Source organism: Lethenteron reissneri, chromosome 19 (genome assembly GCF_015708825.2).
Source record: "Lethenteron reissneri isolate LAM-NWPU_2019-01 chromosome 19, ASM1570882v1, whole genome shotgun sequence".
Lineage (NCBI taxonomy): Eukaryota > Metazoa > Chordata > Hyperoartia > Petromyzontiformes > Petromyzontidae > Lethenteron > Lethenteron reissneri.
The window spans coordinates 1,759,157-1,776,904 of NC_083797.1; the positions used below are offsets into that span (position 1 = coordinate 1,759,157).

Sequence of the window (17,748 nt, forward strand, 5' to 3'; positions counted from 1 at the left end):
GACGTCACCGCGCACGGGCGTTGCGGCGACGCGATGACGTCAGCGCGCAGGGCGGATTCGGGCACGGAAGTTGACGTCATCACGTAGGGCGGGTGTGACTACGCGATGACGTCGGCGCGCACGGCCGAGCGTAGCCGGAATTATTGGACGCTGCTCGCGACACCACGCAACGGCGTGACGTCACCGCGCAGGACGTTTGTGGAGACGCGATGACGTCGGCGCGCAGGGCGGATTCTTACGTCGAGGGGCACGGATGTAGACGTCATCGCGTAGGGCGGTGCGGCAACGTCAGGCGCACAATGCCACGACGTCACCGCCCAGAGGGTGTTAGCGACGCAGTGACGTCACGACGCAGGGCGTGACAGCAGCGCGCTCACGTCATGCGCGTGTTGTGACGTACCGCGGCAGCCGCAGAGAATCGTGCTTTATAAAAAATTAACCCGTAAAAACAAAGTTTTTCACTATAAATCCTTTATATGCGTGGCATCGGTTTTATTTTATTATTCATTTCTGTTTTTCTTGAGTAAGAGTTTCATTTTTATCACATTGGTATTTTAAATTAAATATATATAAAAAAATCCTAAAAAGTGGAAAATTTAGGAAAACATTTTTCACGAAAATAAATTGTCACGCACAACGAGTCTGTGTGCAAAATGTCAGCTCGATTGGATCACGGGAAGAGGGTTAAAAAACGACCGAAAGATTTGCATGGTCGTAAGCGCGCAAGAAAGCAAGCAAGTGAACTTAATAGAAAGGATTTAAAAACTAATTTTACGTAATGCACGGACGCGAAGAGACGATGCATTTATGCCGGACGAAAATGGAACGTACAGTGTTATGATCATGTTTAATGACGTCCTGTGCAACGCGCGTGACGTCACGACGTGCGAGATGTACGTAGTGACGTAGGCGCGCTGCACTGACGTGGACACGTTACCATGTAGTCACTTTGCACGTGGTGTTAACGTGGGGGTGAGAGAGCTCAAGTTCATTTATTAGGTATAGCCCTGTGAGCCATTCGGCTCTTGAATCGGGTGCAACCGCAACAAACAAAAAACATGAACACATCACAGTTATACGAACATGATTTAAGTGCAGAATCGAATAACACGAGTGACTGCGATGGCAGTGGAGCAGGATAAAATCTTGCCAGTTTGCCTAACGCTGATCCTTACAAGTGTAGTGACATAGAATCGGTAGCAGCATAGCGCTGGCTGCTGACAGGGAAGGGGATCTGCAGCTACAGCAGCCCCGACTGACAGCAAGTCACGTGATAGACCAGAGAGGGATGTAGTGGAAAGGTTACGGAAGGGGCACATCGAGAACCTGCTAGTAGATTCCAGAAGGGGGGCGTGGCCGGGGTGGAGCCAGACCACGCTGACGGTAATAGAGGGGCCCCGGGAGGGGAGCTCGGGGCTGTCGTGTGGAGTGGGATCCCGTCGTGCTGCTGCTGGAGTCTTCACTGTCGTCTCCATCTTCACCGTCTCGGCGTCGTCAGTCAGGCAGTCTACCAGCTGTCCTGACTGGGACACGTAGTTACCAAGTGTGAACTGTTAAGGCCGTTAATAAACAGAGTGCCTCCTACTCAGTCAGTCACTACACAAGTAAATCGGCTTGATGTTTCAGGTGATGCTATATTGACTGAATTACAGTTGGAGCTCACACTGTTCCACCGAGTTGCCTGAAAAACGCTTAAGTCGACGTGCGGACGCTGTTGAAATAACATGAGCAGTCGCGTTTATTTGTTTATTATTTATTTTGACCACAATACAATCGTTTCATTCAAGGTTAAAATTACACAATTGTTTCCACATAAATTCTTGTGAAATAATCCCGGCACAAGACACTTGGGAGTCACTTAAATTCGCAGAGTCACTTATTGAAATGCAATCATTGGGACATGAAAAGTGAGATTATCGAATTTCCCAACAGCACCGCTGATGAAGAAACCAACACGGACAAACTTTTCTAACGCTACCGATTTAAGCGATAGGCTGCCCATTAAAAAAAAAAAAACTTTTACTGCACGCAGATTTTCAAGATATACCATTTCATTTAAATATTCCATTTATATATATACCTAATGTTTGTTTTCAAACTTGGTACGTGGGTCAAATTTGCTGCCTGCCGCTTACGTCATCGGTAGGGTAGGGCAAGCGAGTGACATGGTCGGTCGGGGAAATGAGCTGTAGGGGGGAAAAAACGCACAGATGAATTCTCCGATATTAAACATCAACACTAGTCACGAAGACGACCCTGACATGGAACGCACGAGACAATAACTAAGCCAATTTATTACAACACACCTACAGCAGCAGCAGCAGCACAGCAATACAGTGTTAATCATTACAGACAGTGAGCCCACTGTGACGGAATGTTGGGCTTTGGGTACAGGGGTTGTGCTGCTGATTCGGGGATGGGGGGCAGGAGTAGGAGTGTTCTAAAGGAGGCATGCTACTTGGTAGGGTTTGCCGCGATATCATTTTTCACAACAAGGCTTTTTCACATTACGGTTCATGATATGACGATTATCGTAATGTCAGTTTTCCCGAAACTTTGTAATTGTATGTCCGCAATGCAATTGTACTGTTGTCGTGCTTTGCTGTACTTGGCAGTACAAAGAAGAGATTACGTAAAAGTTTGTCAACTGCAGTTTGCTCAACTGTAAGCCTACCCGAAGTCAGTCATATAATCATTGCAACTTTACAATCTGTAATGCTGTAAACGCACATGCTGTCAGTCACACAAGAATTAAGTGATTAGAAACAATGCGTCATGTAATTGCCTGGCCGTCAATTTACTCCGAGAAAAAAACTTTACAAAGCACCAATTTAATAGACAACAGTTATTCGTTTTGAACTTGAATCATCACGTCAATTACTTAATAAATAAATGTTTACAAAATTAAACTATGAAGAATCAGCAATAGTCACGATACGACAATATGCAAAGCAGACTATACAATTATTACGGACCTTGTAGCGTCTTACGGAACACCGTAGTGTCACATAACGGCAACCCTACCGTCAAGCGATGGCGACATGCTTTCTGAATCCGCCTGAAATGGACATGGAGGGAGGGGGGGGACGTCTCTGCTCCTATAGGGAGGGAATGTGCAGTGAGGAGCAGTCTCAGCAATACACGTGTGGCTGCAGGAGCCACGGGGGAGGGAGGACAGAGGTCACAATCGGGTACCCGATACCCGTACCCTACCCGATACCCGGCTACCCGTATCCGGCCGGGTACGGGTACCCGTTTGCGACCCTGGTGCGGCCGGGTACGGGTACGGGTAGCCGTTTGCGACACTGGTGCGGCCGGGTACGGGTACGGAATCAAAATCTGTTTGCGAACCCTGGCGGAGGAGTGGGAGGGGGAAGAGGCTTGAGACGCGGGGCGGGGCTCACTGCAGTGACGAGGGAGTAGGCGGAGGGATTCACTTGTAGTCGAGCAGGTTGAGGTCCAGCTTGTAGTACACGTATGGGTAGTACTCCTGCTGACTCAGGTTCAGCCCAGGGATGTCCATACTCGCCTGTGGAGTGAACAATAGGGTTGAGGGCATTACATTCAGTCGTGAACAATTCTCAAGCCACCACTGAGGAGCTTTAATGGTCAGACTACGGTCAATACATTTGCATGTATAAATAATGCATTTGCAAACAAGACAATTTTGCTAGGTGGTTAGATGGTTAAACATAAGAATGTTTCGCGCTGCGCTACGAACCCGGCGACCCGAGTTCGATTCCCGCTCACGGCCACCAAACAGCAGTGACGATTATCCAAACTGGTGCTGGGCCTCTCCTAGGGCGATTCAACCTCAAATGGGTACCTGGTGCGGTGTGTCAACATCGCCAAAAGGGAGACAAAGGTGGCCGGGTGTGGAACTAGCCACATCACCCCGTCGTGTGCCATGCCAGCCTTCATAGGTGCTCACTAATAGCACTTGCCCCAACAGTCTGTTAAGGCTACGGGGGGGGGGGGCATCTTTGTCTTTGTCCACCAAAGGTATTCGAAAGTCCTATTCTGCCCTCGGTAAGGAAAGGGTTCCCCCCAACCCTGATGTGACCCCGTGGTTACATCGATGATGGCGGCGGCGCTGCTGTCGAGGTGCTTGTAAAGTCCGTTGAGCACTTCCCGCAGCTTGCGAACCATCTTCTTGTTGGGATGCAGCAGCATGGCCTGGAAGTTCACTGGGAGTCCATACCTGCACACGGCAACAAGGCATTCATGGGCACCTGATGAGAATGCTTTACATATTGACCGCTGGCTAAGTCGCATACAATAACAAGTACGTCCTGCTTGAACCTGTGCTCCAAATAAGGGTTAGGATCTAGTAATTTAACCAATGATTTTGACGAGTAAAACATTAATTTTAGAAGGTAATATGAATCATTACCCAGAAGTGATGTGCATTTTTTACATGGTTTACATTGACTACATCCTTATGTTTTCACTGCAATGTTACTTTGAACTACTGCACAAAAATCGCGTATTAATAACATTGCATGATTTTTCATCTGCCAGAAACATCATCATTGGACCGCTCACCGCAGATCCTGCATGGTGTATCACGGCACCGACCAACAACAACGTGTGCTCCAGAAGCCATCCATGTTCCATCGGATTAATCTGTCGCCAAACTGCGACACGGTCAATGACTCGGCAGGGACTGCAGCCGCTGCTGCGATGGCTCGTGTACGCGCGTAACGCGACGCGCGTCTTGCTGAGTGCATTGGCTAGGAGATGGGGGGTGGGCCGCCGGGGGGAGGGGGGGCGTACCGGAGCACAGACTCCACGAACACCCGCAGCGCCTTCACGTGCGTCCACGCGATGAACGCCTCCGAGAAGTTCACCTTGAGCCACCTCACCAAGGGACCCTGCATTGCACGTGAACACACGCGTGAACGCACATGCGTGAACACACCCATTCAACAATAACTGAATTAATTACGTGAACGACTCCCATCGTTTTTTAATTTAATGGGTGTGGGAAGGGAGTGTGGGGCTGTCATGCATAGGAGTGGTCCTGGTATTGTGCCACCAAACCCTTTGTGTGCCGTGTCTGCTTTAAAAAGGTGCTCGTTAACAGCACTTGCCTCAACAGTCTGTTAAAGGCTATATGGGGGATCTTTGCGATTCTATGTACATATATACAACTCCTTTCGCTAATCGGAGGTGCGATTATCACGGTTGGTGGTATCGTAGTTAGTGCACTGTGCTATAAACCCAGCGAGCCAAGTTTGCTTCCCAGCCACGGCCAGCACAAGTGGCACACCTCGAAACTGGTACTGATTCTGGGCCTCCTCTAGGTCGACTCAACCTTCAATGAGTAGTTGGTGTCGTGTGTACACATCTGCACTGGGGAGACTAAACATACCAGATGTGTTGTTGGCCACACCAACCCCCCCCCCCCCTATGCACTTCGCCAGCCTGCACAGGTGCTCACTAATAGCACTTGCCCCAACAGTCTGTTAAGGCTACAGGGGGAGGATCTTTGTTTTATTATCTGTGGGTGCACACGAGCATACAAACTGCTTTTTCTTGTCGGAGGCGAGGCGCGTGATCTCCTCCTTGTCGGCTGCCAGCTCCACCTCGTTGTACTGGAACTCCCGCACGGTGAACCTGGGTCCCCGTGTCCCAGCGCGAGCCGACAGGGAAAGACGGGGCGGGCGTCAAAAGAGTCTCAAAAAACCACGACACGTACTGACATATGCAAGACCCAACATTAATATTACTCCCATCAGAACTACGGGTAGTCTCATGACACAAGACTGACTTAAGAAAAGTGTTAAGAATAAATAGAAATGTGCAAATGTTTCAATCCGGTAACACTCTCCAGGATGTAAATGTCCTTGGAAATGTTAATCAGCGATAACGTTACCTTGTGAGCCAAACAAATGAAATGACATCACATGGTGCATGGCGTAATGACCTTGGCTGAAAAGGCTTATCCATGGTATTGTTATTTTGGCCAGCCTTTTCATCAATTCGGTCAGTTTTTTAATCGGGTAATTCCCCAACAGCAACAAAGCTATGTACACGAATTAATTTATACTGCATCCTCCTTACAATAGTTTACCATGAACCCATATTACAGATAGTACAGAAGGACAGACTGACGGACAGGGCTATTCTTTTAATGCTTTCAATCGTAGTTCAGAGACTTTAGAAAGATTGTTTAAAGAGGCAGAAAAAATCCACAATGTTCTCACTTGCTTTCACGCGCCTTGTGCTTGAAGTCATCGACAGCTTTCTGGAATAGGGTAACCGTGAACATACCACCCTCCTGGTCTTCCACGATCAACCTAGGCAGCAGTAGCAACACACGGTACTCACATTACACTCACTACACTCACCAGACAGCAGCCCACTACACTCACTGGAGGACCTTCATTAAAAGCAAACTTGGGATTGAACACTGCTCTAAAGGACGAAGATTCGTGCCTAAATGCTTCTGCAACTTAGACCACCGTTCATTTCAACCACTTCAGGGCCCTGCTATTGTAGAGCCAAGGTCACCCACAGTGGCAGCTGTCCCTATGCGGCACAAGCTGTATGCAGCACTGGCCTGTAAATGTGCATTAGTCTACTAGTGGGTTTTTTTCACAAGCAAGTAATTTCGTCATTTTGTAAAATTTGGACCAAAACTCTGGCACACATGGCCTAATCTTTTTCCACCAATTCACAGGAACTGTCATATTCACTGTCTTTTCGAACTTCTTTAGCTGACCTCGGAGGTGAGCGCACTGCTGCAACGACGAAGGGAGACTCACTTGGTGGAGCGTGGCACCACCATGTCCGTCAGCGTCTCGTACACTTTGTTCCACTCGGTGTACGCCGCCCTGCGGGTAAAGGGTTCGGAATAAAATAGACTTTACGCAAAGGAGGTCCGGTGTTAAAGGGCACAATTGTATTAAGTGATTTGAGATCATTAATAGGCTCAACCAAAACAGAATACCCCCCAAAAAATCCTCTATTATGGAGGCTCAACCCTGGCAAACGGACACAATGACGAGATGGAAAATGGGTTGTCCGCTCATATAGACTGTTGATTCTTTTCATCATCATCAGCCATGATCAAATAACTGCTGGATAAAGGCCGCCCCGAGCCGTCGCCATCTCTCACAGCCCTGCGATGTACTCATCCACCAAACAGCTGCACATGTGCCGATGTCTTCGCTCGTTATCTTCGCGGTGGATGTCCCCTTTGTGCACGTTTCCTCTCTCGGCTGCCACTCCCGTCGTTAGCCTCGACCAGCAGCCACCGTCCATTCTAGCAACGTGTCCTGTCCAAGCCTGCGTACGTTTATTACCAGTTATAACGACGTCTCTAACTGATGTTTTATGATGAATGTGTTCCTCTTTCTGTCCTCTCAATGTAACTCCAAGCACAGCTGTAAGGTGTGCAAAGAAGCATCCGCAATGCATGCCCGCTTGAAAAAGACTCATTATACTCGGCAGATAAAGGTGCACAGAGGCCCAACTCCGCCTTTAAGAGAAAGCCTTGCCCTACAGAAGACCTCGTAAACATTGGCCTTGTTGCAAGCCCACAACGAAATATATTTTGTTCATGTACGGTGCCGTGACGCACTTGGGCACGATGACGAGCAGGGTGACGAGGTACTCCGAGTCCAGGACAAAGTCCTCCTTACGGACGATGTCAGCCAGGCTACGCGTCATCAGGCTGCCACTGCACCCAGAAGACAAAGACACACAGAGAGCGAGGCTGAAAACACACGGACCACCCGCTTCCCACGAGAATCACGGGAACAGATGGAGATGGGGAGCGGCGAGGAGGCGACACGGTGTGTGGGGCCTCACGTGTTCTTCCTCTCAAGACTCTGCAGGCTGCCCTTGAGGTTGTTGTACACGGACGCGCGAGACTTGAGGTCATTGTCAATCTGAGAGACGCCCTGAGAGACGCACGCAACGCAAACGCGCATATGGGCAGCGCGTAGCACCACAAAGCACAGCGCACAAAGAATCACACACATTTGTGGCGTACATACAGCGCTTAATTTTACAGCTGGGCCTGTCCGGGTTTGGCAACCTATAAAACATATCAACACCCAACACACCACATCCAACTAGCACAGCTGGCTACTTATGGTATGGTGCAAAAGAAGTTCAACATACATACACCATACATATAGTTCACTACGCTACGCTTCCCACCGTACCTCTCTAGGCCTACTGCAGTTTGCCAGTGAGCCTAAACATATCTGATGAAAAATTAAGCCCCGTGTGTATATAGTTATCAAATGCCCTGTTATTCAGGATACAGAAAATGTACATGGTGATGTAGAATAAAAACAGTGTATCAGCAATGCAGCTGGGCTTTTGGAGTACACTGCTTAGAGCGGAGGTATTAAAAAACCTTTTCCTGAATGAGAGCAGAATACAACTCAAATACACTTTAGTGGGGCCGCACATTTAACACACACAAGCTCCGTAACATTATTAACTAATAACGTGAAACACACAAATGCAATCCCTGTGCCTGCTTTCCTCATGCATATGCGCGATGCCGATTTCCTGTGAAATATTTCTGCAGCAGCGAGGCATTATGCGGGCACTGCATGCGTTACCTTGGCTATTATGTCGGATATGTTCTTGAGAGATTGCTTGATGGGGTACTTGGCCATGTCCCACTGGAAGCGTGTCACGTAGGTGAAGAGGTCAACTGTGGGGGAATCACGCATTTCACACACACATGTGAAGCGGGCACCGAGTGAAGTTCAGTAGATAATGCACCTCTTAAATAATGATAACAGACTATTTATAACACGGACAATTTTTCGAACGGAAGAAAAAGTTCAAGCGCGACTCGGAGGCACGGTGCTCAGTTCAGACGATAGCTCTTGACAGTACCCAATCGTTTCACCGCCACGCAGGAGTTTCTGATCCATCTATATACCCTCGCCTTCAAACCAGTAAGAAATATTACTAATCACAAAAAAGAACACATGCAGGTTGAAGACATCATCTTGACCGTTTCTAAAAGTGGGCTGGGACACATCGCCAGAAAGGATGACGGCCGATCGTCGACAATACCGACGGAGTAGCGCCACAAGTGCACACAAGAAGACGTCAACAGTGGAGTGGAGCAATGACATCAACTTGTGTGCTAATTCTATGTGGATTGTTACATTGCAGGAAAGTAAGAGGTGGGGATGGCTTGGGGAAGGTTTCATACAGCAGTGGATTCACTGGCGGAGCCAGTGGGGGGGGTGGGGTGGCACGTGGCCCCCCAATGATCCGATCGAAATCCCTAATTTCGATCGGATCATTAGTCTGAGTCCATAATTGGCAATAAGTAACGGCAAAGCAGTTATAAGTGACTCACAGAATTGTGCGCAGTTGCGTATACAGTACACAACTTCCCTGAAGGCAAACACCTTCAGCGAGCACGATGTCGATCACACACGGTTCGAATTCGACCCTCGATCGATGGCTGTGCCATCGCCGTACACGCGTCGAATAAAAAGCAAGGGACAAGTCCTTACTTACTAATAACTATCATTTTTCATTGCTGGAGGGGTTGCCCCCCCTACCTGAAAATCCTGGCTCCGCTATTGAGTGGATTGATCTTGGCTGATGCCGATTCTTAACCCCTAGCTCACATCTATCCCCTATCCCACACTGTTGCTGTTATCTCAACAGCAGCAGTGCTCAGGTGCTATCCGCCAGTAAACTTCCAATCCTCACCTCCGTTGGCGAGGAGGTTTTCCTGCACTTTGTCACGGGAGTCTTCCAGCACCTCGGCCATGTACTGAGCAACCTTCTTCACCACGCTGCACAGGGCCACACACACACACAACACCATCCCTGTCAGACTATCAACCTTGGGCTGCATATGCCTTGAAAGGGCCCAATCACGTCAATCTCAGAAGGAGAGATGGCCTGATTAGTATTAAATTTGAGACTGCCTGGAAATAGCAGGTGTTGTAGGCTTGGGTTGCAAAGTGAAAAGCATATGCAAGTACAGTGAATGGATTCATAATCTATCTGTGTAGAACTTAGCGTGTCATCATTTCTGATGCATGCGTTTTTTCTCTAGGCACTCTGGTATCCTTTCACGTGAAGTCACTCATTAATGGAATTAGCCAAACATCACAATGTATGCGTACTGTATTATGAAACAATATATAGTAGCGACTTATTGATGCTTTTCTGGGTAAAGGGCATTTATTATCGAGATTATTACGTGCAATACATTGGTGGGAGGTGGCAGTTGGTGCTGAGGCGACTAATGTGAATGTTCATACAGCACAGCACAGGCACTGGATGTCACTGTATTATGTAATGAGTGATGAGTGGAGAGTGTGTGTATGCATGGGCGGGCATCTGTCCACTTTGGACACGTGCAGCGGTGGTATAGTGACTAGCACACCGCAATGATTGGCGGCCATGGCTAACATCACTCGGTCGACTGAGCATTATCGGAGTACCTGGTGCAATATAAACATCAGAAAGAGGGAGATAAAGGTGGTTGACTACCAGGCTACACTACCTCGTTCGTGCACTGTTCCGGCGAGCAGCACTTGCCCCAAAAGTATGTCAAACGCTTTATGGGGGGGGGGGACCTTAGTCTTTGCCTGTTCACCGACAAACTCACGTTTCCACAAAGGTGTCCAGCTTGGCGAGTTCATCGGAGAGGCCCACCAGAACGTCCAGGGTGCCCACCTGCATCACAATGCACGCACTACCGGTCACCGATTCACCAACACCACCTTTGTGGACCGACCACACCATTCACAACTGTCCCACCGCAGCCGTCACCGCTACCCCGGTGGACACCACCCACCTTGAGGTCTGGGATCTGGAACTTAAAGTTGGCCGAGAGGCTGTTGTTGCGCGTGGTCTCGGAATTCAGCTTCTCCCATGTCTGCTGGCACGTCTTGTCGCCCGGGGCCGAAATCAGCCAGAACTCCGACATTCTGCCTGCGAGAGACACGCAGTGGGGGCGGGGGGGGGGGCATCAGGTCATTAGTCGATTAAGTGGACTATATTGAGAAATGTGTGAGTGGTTCCTTTGAAAATTACGGGCTGCCTCACACGTCCTGCTGCCTTCTGAAGGTGGGAAACCCCCTACAGGCTACTACCCAGCGTGCATTGATGTCACCAAGTCATGCCCATCACCACCCGTCCAGAGGCACATGTCAGAACAGAGATAATATATATTATCTTAACCCCTTTTTGTATTTTTGTATTGGTCAGTAATCGATTGCGAAAGTAACACAAATACAGTACGACTCACACAAAGCTTCCCTGAGACTCTCCCATAGAGACTGTCTCTCCCATCACTTTCAGTGCATCTCTTTTCTAGCGATCAGACTGTCACCCAGATCTCAAGAGACTCTCTCTCCCAGCAATCAAGACTGTCACCCAGATCTCTCAGATACTCTCTCTCCCGGTAATCAAAACTGTCACCCAGATCTCAAGAGACTCTCTCTCCCAGCAATCAAGACTGTCACCCAGATCTCTCAGATACTCTCTCTCCCGGCAATCAAAACTCTGTCACCCAGATCTCAAGAGACTCCCAGCAATCAAGAGTGTCACCCAGCTCTCTCAGATACTCTCTCTCCCAGCAATCAAGACTCTGTCACCCAGATCTCAAGATACTCTCTCTCCCAGCAATCAAGACTGTCACCCAGATCTCAAGATACTCTCTCCCAGCAATCAAGACTGTCACCCAGATCTCAAGAGAATTCCTCTCCCAGCAATCAAAACTCTGTCACCCAGATCTCAAGAGAATCTCTCTCCCAGCAATCAAGACTCTATCACCTAGCTCTCTCAGATACTCTCTCTCCCAGCAATCAAGACTCTGTTACCCAGATCTCAAGATACTCTCTCTCCCAGCAATCAAGACTGTCACCCAGATCTCAAGAGACTCTCTCTCCCAGCAATCAAAACTCTGTTACCCAGATCTCAAGATACTCTCTCTCCCAGCAATCAAGACTCTGTCACCCAGATCTCAAGAGACTCTCTCTCCCAGCAATCAAAACTCTGTTACCCAGATCTCAAGATACTCTCTCTCCCAGCACTCAAGACTGTCACCCAGATCTCTCAGATACTCTCTCTCTCCCAGCAATCAAGACTGTCACCCAGATCTCAAGAGACTCTCTCTCCCAGCAATCAAAACTCTGTCACCCAGATCTCAAGATACTCTCTCTCCCAGCACTCAAGACTGTCACCCAGATCTCTCAGAGACTCACTTTCCCAGCAATCAAGACTGTCACCCAGATCTCAAGAGAATCTCTCTCCCAGCAATCAAGACTCTGTCACCCAGCTCTCTCAGAGACTCTCTTTCCCAGCAATCAAGACTCTGTCACCCAGATCTCTCAGATACTCTCTCTCCCAGCAATCAGACTGTCACCCAGATCTCAAGAGACTCTCTCTCCCAGCAATCAAAACTCTGTCACCCAGATCTCAAGATACTCTCTCTCCCAGCACTCAAGACTGTCACCCAGATCTCTCAGAGACTCACTTTCCCAGCAATCAAGACTGTCACCCAGATCTCAAGAGAATCTCTCTCCCAGCAATCAAGACTCTGTCACCCAGCTCTCTCAGAGACTCTCTTTCCCAGCAATCAAGACTCTGTCACCCAGATCTCTCAGATACTCTCTCTCCCAGCAATCAGACTGTCACCCAGATCTCAAGATACTCTCTCTCCCAGCACTCAAGACTGTCACCCAGATCTCTCAGATACTCTCCCAGTAATCAAGACTGTCACCCAACTCTCTCAGATATTCTTTCTCTCTCCCAGCACTCGTGAGAGCCTCCCTTATCGCTGCTCGCTCTCAGGGTGCCGAATCTCTCATTTGTCACAGAGGACTGGGCTCTCAGAGAGACCCTCACCGCAGCTCTCACGCTCGTTTGAGTCTCTCTCCGCGACAGCGACTTTCACAGAGCGCGGAGAGCTGTCGCTGCTGCTGCTGCTGCTGCCGGGTGGGGGCGACCGAGACGGGCAGAGGATGCAGGCAACACCGACGCTGCGGCCTGCAACCGTTCCAACTCGGCTCACGACCATTCCCTCACCTCAAAACCCCGTCAATTTCCTCACCCTCACACATTCCTCACCATCACCTCCCTCACCACCATATTCCTCCCCTCCACCTCCCTCACCTGCAATTTCCCCCACCTCCCTACTCATCACCTCCCTCACCCTCATCTCTCTCGTACCCTGACCACTCACACCCTCACCTCCTCCGCCCTCACCCCTGGCTACCCTCACCTCACTCACCCTCATTTTCCTCATTCCAAAACTCCCTCTCAGTCGTCACTCTCACCTTTAGTTCCCTCAGCTTCCTTGAGCCTCACCACCATCGCCTTCTTCACCAACACCCTCACCTCTCGCACCCCTCACCTTCCCGTCTCCCTCACCTGCACCCATCACCGTTACCTCTCTCACTCACCTCGCTCAACCTCACCTCCTCACCCCCCTCTCGCCTTCGCTTCCCCTCACCTCCACCCTCCTCACCTGCCTTCTGCACACCTGACTCACCTCACCAACCCTCTCTCTCTCCTCTCATCTCCCTCACCACCTCCACCAACCTCACCCACCCCTTTCACCTCATTTATCATCTCCCTCACCCTCCTCTCATCTCCCTCACCACCTCCACCAACCTCACCCACCCCTCTCACCTCACCTCATTTATCATCTCCCTCACCCTTCTATCATCTCCCTCACCACCTCCACCAACCTCACCCACCCCTCTCACCTCATTTATCATCCCCCTCACTCTCCTCTCATCTCCCTCACCACCTCCACCAACCTCACCCACCCCTCTCACCTCACCTCATTTATCATCTCCCTCACCCTTCTATCATCTCCCTCACCACCTCCACCAACCTCACCCACCCCTCTCACCTCATTTATCATCTCCCTCACCCTCCTCTCATCTCCCTCACCACCTCCACCAACCTCACCCACCCCTCTCACCTCATTTATCATCTCCCTCACTCTCCTCTCATCTCCCTCACCACCTCCACCAACCTCACCCACCCCTCTCACCTCACCTCATTTATCATCTCCCTCACCCTTCTATCATCTCCCTCACCACCTCCACCAACCTCACCCACCCCTCTCACCTCATTTATCATCTCCCTCACCATCCTCACTCTCCTCTCATCTCCCTCACCACCTCCACCAACCTCACCCACCCCTCTCACCTCACCTCATTTATCACCTCCCTCACGCCCCTCCACCCGACCCTTCTCGCCCTCACACCATCTCACCCTCACCTCACTAACCTCACCCTCACCTCACCCTCACCAGTGGCGCTCACCTGGCGGTGAGGTGGGGGGGGCGCTAACAGGAGCCCGGCTCTGGCTGTGGGGGGGCCTCTTGTGTTGACGACGTCTCGTGACTGCCAGGGCCTCTGCGTGATTGCGTCACCACCGCCACCACGTAACCTCCTCACCCGCGTACGTGGCTGCGTCACGACGGGGTGACGTCATCACGCACGACGGGGCGACGTCATCACGCTCGATGGATCGTCATCGCGTCCAGTGGCGTTGCGTTTTCAGCTGCACTCCCGCGCGCTCTCGTGGACAGCGGTGGGGTGGTCCGGATGTCTCGCGACACCGCCCCCCTCCCCCCCATGAATTAAATGGGGATCACAAGACATCTGGACCACCCTGTACACAATCTGGCAGACAAGCATTGGCGGCTTAAGTTTTCAAGTTTCATTTATTAGGTATAGCCCTGTGAGACATTCGGCTCTTGAATCGGGTGCAACCGCAACAAACAAAAAAACTAAAACAGCATGATACTGCTGATGAGACATTGAATATCGAAACCGGTCCTTGTCCATAACATCTGGCAGTTCAGCATTGGCTCGAGGAAGCCTGGCACTGCTGATGAGACATTGAATATCGAAACCGGTCCTTGCCCATAACATCTGGCAGTTCAGCATTGGCTCAGGCAAGTCTAACACTGCTGATGAGACATTGAATGTAAACCGGTTCTTGCCTATAAATATCTTGCAGTTCAGAATTGGTCCAAGTGCATACATCCTGACTGCCGATCAGACATCGCGTTTCGAAACCAGTCGAGAGGTTCCTTGTTTTGAACCAATGCTGCTGTAATTGTGTGCTCCCAGGAGGCCGCGTGGCGGATGGGCTGCTAATTATTGTTTGTGTTACGTGCAGGAACAGGTATGGTGGGTATCATTGTCTGCGTATTGGTTTCGTGACTTGTCTTCGCCCACAGCGCTAAAAGCTCAGTCCGTGTTGTGGCCACTAGAGGGAGCCACTCGGCTCACAGTTCGCGAATAACTTGGCATCGTCCACGCGCCAGGGTTCACGACATTCCTCAACATAAGCCCTGCTCCCTCCCACGCGCGAATCCTCGGCATTCCGACTGAATTAGACTCCTTCATGTGCTTGATTTATCATCTCTGAAGCATATTCCGCCCGTGCGGGGCTTCGTCTGTCACGGAACACGTGCGGACCAGGCAAGGACGTGCGGTCAGGGGAGGCAGGGGAGACAAAGCCTCATCTGTCATACTCTAATGAAAATAGCTGTTACGAAAAGTAAACAAAAAGAATAATCAAATCAAATAAATATTAAGCTTTTTCCACTGATCTGTGTTATAAATGTCCTTTCTGTGCGATTCCAATCATTGTTATAGTTAACATCGCCAAATTTGCGGAGCTCCGCTGCAAATACAGGAAGAGACGAGAGGTGAAGCAGCGACGAGCTCAGCCTCCCCTCTGATTGCGCAACCCCTCAGTAACTGGATGGAGCGCGGGCAATAAGCGCGTGCCTGTTACTATCTCAGTATGTCACCAATGTAATGTTTGTAGACCCCTTCATTTCATGTCCTCGCCTTCCATACGCCAGGTAACTTATTTCACGTATGTGTATAAAGATATATAGGCTCGCTGGTCTCGTCATGAAACTGCAATGAAAAAGCACCAGGGGAGGCAGCTATCACATCTGCCTCACTGAGGGGGACGTGTCTAACACGCCCCCCTCAGTGAGGCCACGCCTCCTCAGTGTGTGAATCTGGCTCTGACACTAGCTAGTGCCTCCCCAGCCATTGACCTCACCGCACGCCACTGGTACCAGGTACAGACGGGAGTAGCCAACAAGACCTTGCACACAGTTGATGTAAAGTTCCAAGTTACTTTTGTTTAACCGGCTGAGACCTCAAGTGGACCACAGGATGAGTCTCGTTTGGAAGAGTGAGTTACACGCGTCACCGAAACTGACGTAGGAAATACGAAAAAAAAGTATAGCCGCTTAAGCAAACACAAATCTGTACAAAAACAACGGCGTCACGTGAGACATAATCGAAAACGTTGTACAAACACAAATAAATGCCAAATATTAAGTTAATTTATACTGGATATGGTGTGCCGGGTGCAAAACTATTTTCAGTGGCAGACCAGGACTGACCCGGCAGATATTAAGCCTTTCGCAGTGCAGCATTAGCGATCATAAATATAATTAACGATTTGGAAGCTGGCGCCTGACGACAGATATAGTATTGCAGTTGCGATCATGGGTCGCGAGCAGCGCGCGCAGTGGTTAACACATTGCACTGTGAGCACAAGCACATGGGTAAGATTCCTTGGCCATATCTAACCAGCACTACTGACCAGTCTGATGAAGCATTGGTCAAACAAATGTCGTGACCGAAATATGTTTGAAGCCTTCATCCAGCAGGGTGCCGCGGTGGCTGGGAGATGCTAACCACCTCGCCTGGCATACAGGAGGCCGTGGGATCGATCCCGACCCTGCTGCATATTTGGAGTTTGCGTGTTCTTCCCGTGGTGGTGTGGATATTTATCCGGGTTCTTTGGGATTTCTATCCACATTTAGAATCATGCGTTTGAGAGTATCTGGTTGATTTAAATGTCGTTTGGCTATCGTTTGTGGGCAGGTCGCTTCTGAAAAAGCGCTCTATAGCTCAGTGAGCCTTACCTGGTAAAATAAAAAAAAGTTTAGTTTAGCACTAGATTTATAACGAGATATGCATTATTACACTGCAGTACATACGTATTGCTACTTGTACACAGGCCCTTCTTGTTAGTCCACTGCTGGATGAGGACCTCTGCCACCCCAATCGGATCGTCAGGGTTATTTAACCATAGTTCACCACGCTGGTCAGTGTACGTGCTATGAAGCATGGACATTGCCCGAAACGTCGCCTATGATTACTCCTTGGTTCTTTCGGTAAAGTCACGTAGAAATAACCAAAGAGTAATTCCTGCAGTCACGAAAGCTTCAAATCAAGTTTGTCGCCTATGACGAATGTGCTGGTTGTAGTTTTGTAAATTGTGTCTGTGCACCACTGACAACGCAGCAGCAGCATCAGTAAATACGGTCAGTGTATAGGTTGATGAAGACCGGGGAGCAATGGTACAACAGTGGATTGTTGCTGCACTGACCACTGCTGAGCACCACTTAGCACACAGTCCATTCATCGTCTACAGCCATCTGGCGTGTAAGATGGTTTCTCATTCAGATACTATGCAGACTCAAAGCCTGCGTAGCTTCTGAGATTGGGAGCATTCCGTGTGATTTTGGCACAGGCAGTTACTACAGTCTATCTGTGTTTTTATTGCAATTTGCCACCAATATTCCACCTTACGTGAGTCAGCAGTACTGCACTGTAATGCTTCAAAAGGTTTTTACCAGATGCCACCACCATCATCATCAGCCAAGAACAATCCACTGCTGGATCAAGGCCTCCCCAAAAAAAAACATCTGCACATCTCACGCGATCCTGCGATACC

The 17,748-nt window shown here is 49.6% G+C and overlaps 1 protein-coding gene across 6 annotated transcripts; it reads right to left on the reverse strand.

Annotated features, from left to right (window-relative positions):
• Positions 1-1,737: 1,737 nt before the first annotated feature.
• Positions 1,738-14,433, reverse strand: ATP6V1C1 (ATPase H+ transporting V1 subunit C1). Of its 6 annotated transcripts, none has more exons than XM_061554101.1 (13): positions 14,289-14,433; positions 10,805-10,941; positions 10,616-10,683; positions 9,706-9,791; positions 8,586-8,680; positions 7,819-7,910; positions 7,589-7,687; positions 6,771-6,839; positions 6,210-6,302; positions 5,526-5,619; positions 4,777-4,874; positions 4,075-4,201; positions 1,738-3,529 (listed from the first exon to the last, which is right to left on the reverse strand). In XM_061554101.1, the coding sequence occupies exons 2-13, from the start codon at positions 10,934-10,936 to the stop codon at positions 3,434-3,436; spliced, it is 1,149 nt and encodes a 382-aa protein (XP_061410085.1). In that variant the 5' UTR covers positions 10,937-10,941; positions 14,289-14,433; the 3' UTR covers positions 1,738-3,433. The 6 variants fall into 6 exon arrangements, with proteins under 6 accessions (XP_061410085.1, XP_061410088.1, XP_061410086.1 ...); XM_061554104.1 differs by having other exon boundaries at positions 10,805-10,937; positions 14,289-14,408; XM_061554102.1 differs by having other exon boundaries at positions 14,276-14,397.
• Between the last annotated feature and the right edge of the window lie 3,315 nt (positions 14,434-17,748).

Bases quoted from the DNA above. Each gene is read 5' to 3' on its own strand.
- ATP6V1C1 (XM_061554099.1), bottom strand. From the start codon at position 13,326: ATGGTGGTGAGGCTCAAGGAAGCTGAGGGAACTAAAG. The intron at 10,684-10,804 runs GTGGGTGGTGTC...ATTGTGATGCAG, and splicing joins TCCAGATCCCAGACCTCAAG to GTGGGCACCCTGGACGTTCT. The intron at 7,911-8,585 runs GTAACGCATGCA...TGCGTCTCTCAG, and splicing joins TATCCGACATAATAGCCAAG to GGCGTCTCTCAGATTGACAA.